This window comes from Phyllostomus hastatus, unplaced genomic scaffold (assembly GCF_019186645.2).
Source record: "Phyllostomus hastatus isolate PE091 unplaced genomic scaffold, TTU_PhHast_1.1 phas_contig_17, whole genome shotgun sequence".
NCBI lineage: Eukaryota > Metazoa > Chordata > Mammalia > Chiroptera > Phyllostomidae > Phyllostomus > Phyllostomus hastatus.
In genome coordinates, this window is record NW_025333664.1 from 21,660,000 (window position 1) to 21,662,945 (window position 2,946).

Sequence of the window (2,946 nt, forward strand, 5' to 3'; positions counted from 1 at the left end):
CAAAAAATATTGTAAGTTAAAGTTATGCTAAGAGATGCTTCCTACATGCTCATTTAACCAATGCGTACTGAGTTCTTATGTTGATTTAGTAGCCTTGCTGGACTCTGAAGACATCAGTATGGGGAAAAGACAGGGGTCCAGGGTTATAGCAACTTCTGCTCTTCTGATTCACACACCCTGCATGCCTCAGGCAGAATTAGCTGACTTATAAGGAAGCTAATTCATTATTGCCCCTCTGCTCAAACTTTAAGAAGGAGAGATACAAAGGGCCTGCACTTTCGTATCTTATATCTTGTATCTTCCTCAGGATCAAGAGCAGGAAATGGGTTGCATGGAGCGTTCAGAAAAGGCTGTTCTCAAACAGAACCAGAGAAAACACAGCTCCTGTGTGCTTTGGATGCCCTTCGCTGCTTGTGGCCTAAGGCCATGTAGAGGCCCATAAAGGCTGGAGCTCAACCCAGCCTAGAGACCGTCAACCCAGATCCGGGCCCTCTTCTCTGGTACCCAGCCATGAAGCTCCTTGTTCCTATCTTCGCCAGCCTCATGCTACAGTACCAGGTGAACACAGGTAATGTGAAATCCTGGGTTTTAGAGGGGTTGGTGTGAGAAAGCAGAGACTTGGTTGTCCATGACAAGGGGAACCCCAAGAGATGCTGAAAGATGAGTTGCCCAAAGGAAGAGTCTTCCTGTCGCACCAGCCGTGCGCCGTTCCCCAAGCCTCCCCACGGGCCCTAAACCCAGACTGTGTCTGATGGGGACGCGCTGGGAGCTAGCTCTGGCAAAATCAGGGCGTTTCTGTGTGCTCGGAAACTACCCAACATATAGAGCTGCCTTCTTACCCTCTACAGAGCTGTCAGCTGGGAATCGGCCTAAGTCTCGCTCATTTCTGCTCTATTTCTAATTTAAACCCCCTCTTGACGCAAAGGTTCCTGTCACCAGCAAGGAGGAAGTCCCTCACCTCATGCTCAAAAAAAAGAAATCTTCTAAGATCCAATGAACAGGTCTATGTTCTCCATCTCAACTTTTTTTCAGAATTTTATCCCTTCTCTCAGCACTTTTTGTCTTGGAAACACACAAATTACCCATAAGAGCATCTAGGAATACACTGTGGCAAAGGGCCGAACCAGAGGATCAGCCGTTGTTTCTAGAAGAGGGAAGCAATGCGACCCGTTTCCAAATACAAGAATCATCCAGACATTGGGAACAACTGGCAAGGGGTTAGGGCAGGGAAAGAGTCAAAGATGCTTCTGATGTTTTTGTCTGGGGACCCTAAGAGAAGGGGAGCCACATAAGCAAGCGCGACTGTCACCTTGGATGCAGTCTCTCAGCCACGGTGAGCCTCAGATTCCACGTGAGTCTAACGGGGTCAATCCACGTAGCTGTTTGCGATAGAGGAATGTTACTGGCTTACCTTTGGTTGAGGACCAATGTTGAAATGTATGTGAACATGATCAGCTGAATTGTTAAGATGAGAGAAAAAAAAAACTTCGATTCAGAAAAAACAAAGGTGAGACACTGGGATGGAAAAAAGCATCTGGCAGGTGAAAATGAGGTAGAAACCGAGCAGAGCGTTGAGAGCGAGAGCGAGACAGCGAAGTGGGGGTTGCACGGACAGCGATGAGGGTGAGGCGATGGGTGTGAAACCACCTCCCAAGGACAGAGAGCCCAGGGAGGCTGCCAACGGCAGAGCACCCAGGAGCCCCAGGGGAAGCCGTTCCCAAGAAGGGCGGGGTCAGAACCACTGGGTTTGGCAAGATGTCAGCACTCCCGAAGTCCTATTGATCCTCTCTTGAAATTCTTTCTCGCATGAGTTTTATGGCAGATTTTACTCTTCTTGGTAGATTTTACTTTTCCCCTAGGACCATGGAGAGAGAGTGATGCCCTCCCTGGAAGTGTCTAAGATGCTGAGTCGGAGGTTGAACATCCCATCCAGAAGCAAATAACTGGGTTCCCTTTTCTTCTTTCCCCTACGTGCCCTAGATTTTTAAAGTAACTCAATGAAGGGAAACTGGAGAGATTTACTGTGCGTTCCACTGGTGTACAGAGACTCTCTTGGTCTGCAGTGGGCTTCCATCGACTTCCCTAAACACTGTCCTTAATTAAGACTTAGTGTCGACAGACCCCTCCTTACTCTATCCGGTCCCTCCAACAGCTTTCAGATCATGCCTAGTTATTAACCTTAACCCAGCGGTTTTCTCTTTTCTTTGTGCAGAGCTCTTCGGCTGGAAAAGATGTTTAATGGGTTTTGGGCGATGCAAAGACCAGTGTTCTGTGGATGAAAGAGAGATGCAGAAATGCAAAAAGAAAAAATGCTGTGTTGGACTAAAAACAGTTCGACTGATAAATACCTACCTGCAAAATGAGCTGCTCCAAGCACTTAAAGAAGACATCCCCAGACCGATAAACATTACCAAGCTTTCTAGCGCTGCAATCCAAACAAAATATCATAGTTTATCTCTCTCCCCCCAAGTCAAAAGCCCTGTTGCCAAACGTCATCTCAACGCCATCAGCATCTCAAGTGCCAGTGCTGGGAACTCTGCCAGCACCAACCCCATGGCCTCGGGAGAGATTACACGCCCTGCCACTCCTACCAAGGGCAACACCAAAAAGTGCCAAGGGTCAGCCACTGACTCCCCCCAACCATCACCACCACCCTAGATGCTGCCAACACTGCAAATGGAGCTGGAGGAAACAGATGGGTGGGGATGTGGGTCTTTCCCTTAAAACACCAAGTTCCTCTCTATCTTTGCTTTCTATTAAATAAGACATAGAACTGTTTCTGCTGTCATGCGCCATTCAATAGATCCTGCTGAAGTGCCTACAGTTTATGTACCGGTACCATTCTCGCAGGAGCTTCACATGGCAGACAGGGCTGCAGAGGAGCAGAATTCTAGTTTACATGCCCGGAGAAAACACCAGCACTGGTGACTGCAGCACTGAATCTGC

General features: G+C 48.1%; 1 protein-coding gene across 1 annotated transcript; it reads left to right on the forward strand.

Annotated features, from left to right (window-relative positions):
- The first annotated feature begins 510 nt into the window (after positions 1 to 510).
- On the forward strand, positions 511 to 2,658 carry DEFB129 (defensin beta 129). The gene is made up of 2 exons (XM_045832671.1): positions 511 to 568; positions 2,213 to 2,658. The coding sequence occupies exons 1-2, from the start codon at positions 511 to 513 to the stop codon at positions 2,656 to 2,658; spliced, it is 504 nt and encodes a 167-aa protein (XP_045688627.1).
- Positions 2,659 to 2,946: the final 288 nt, after the last annotated feature.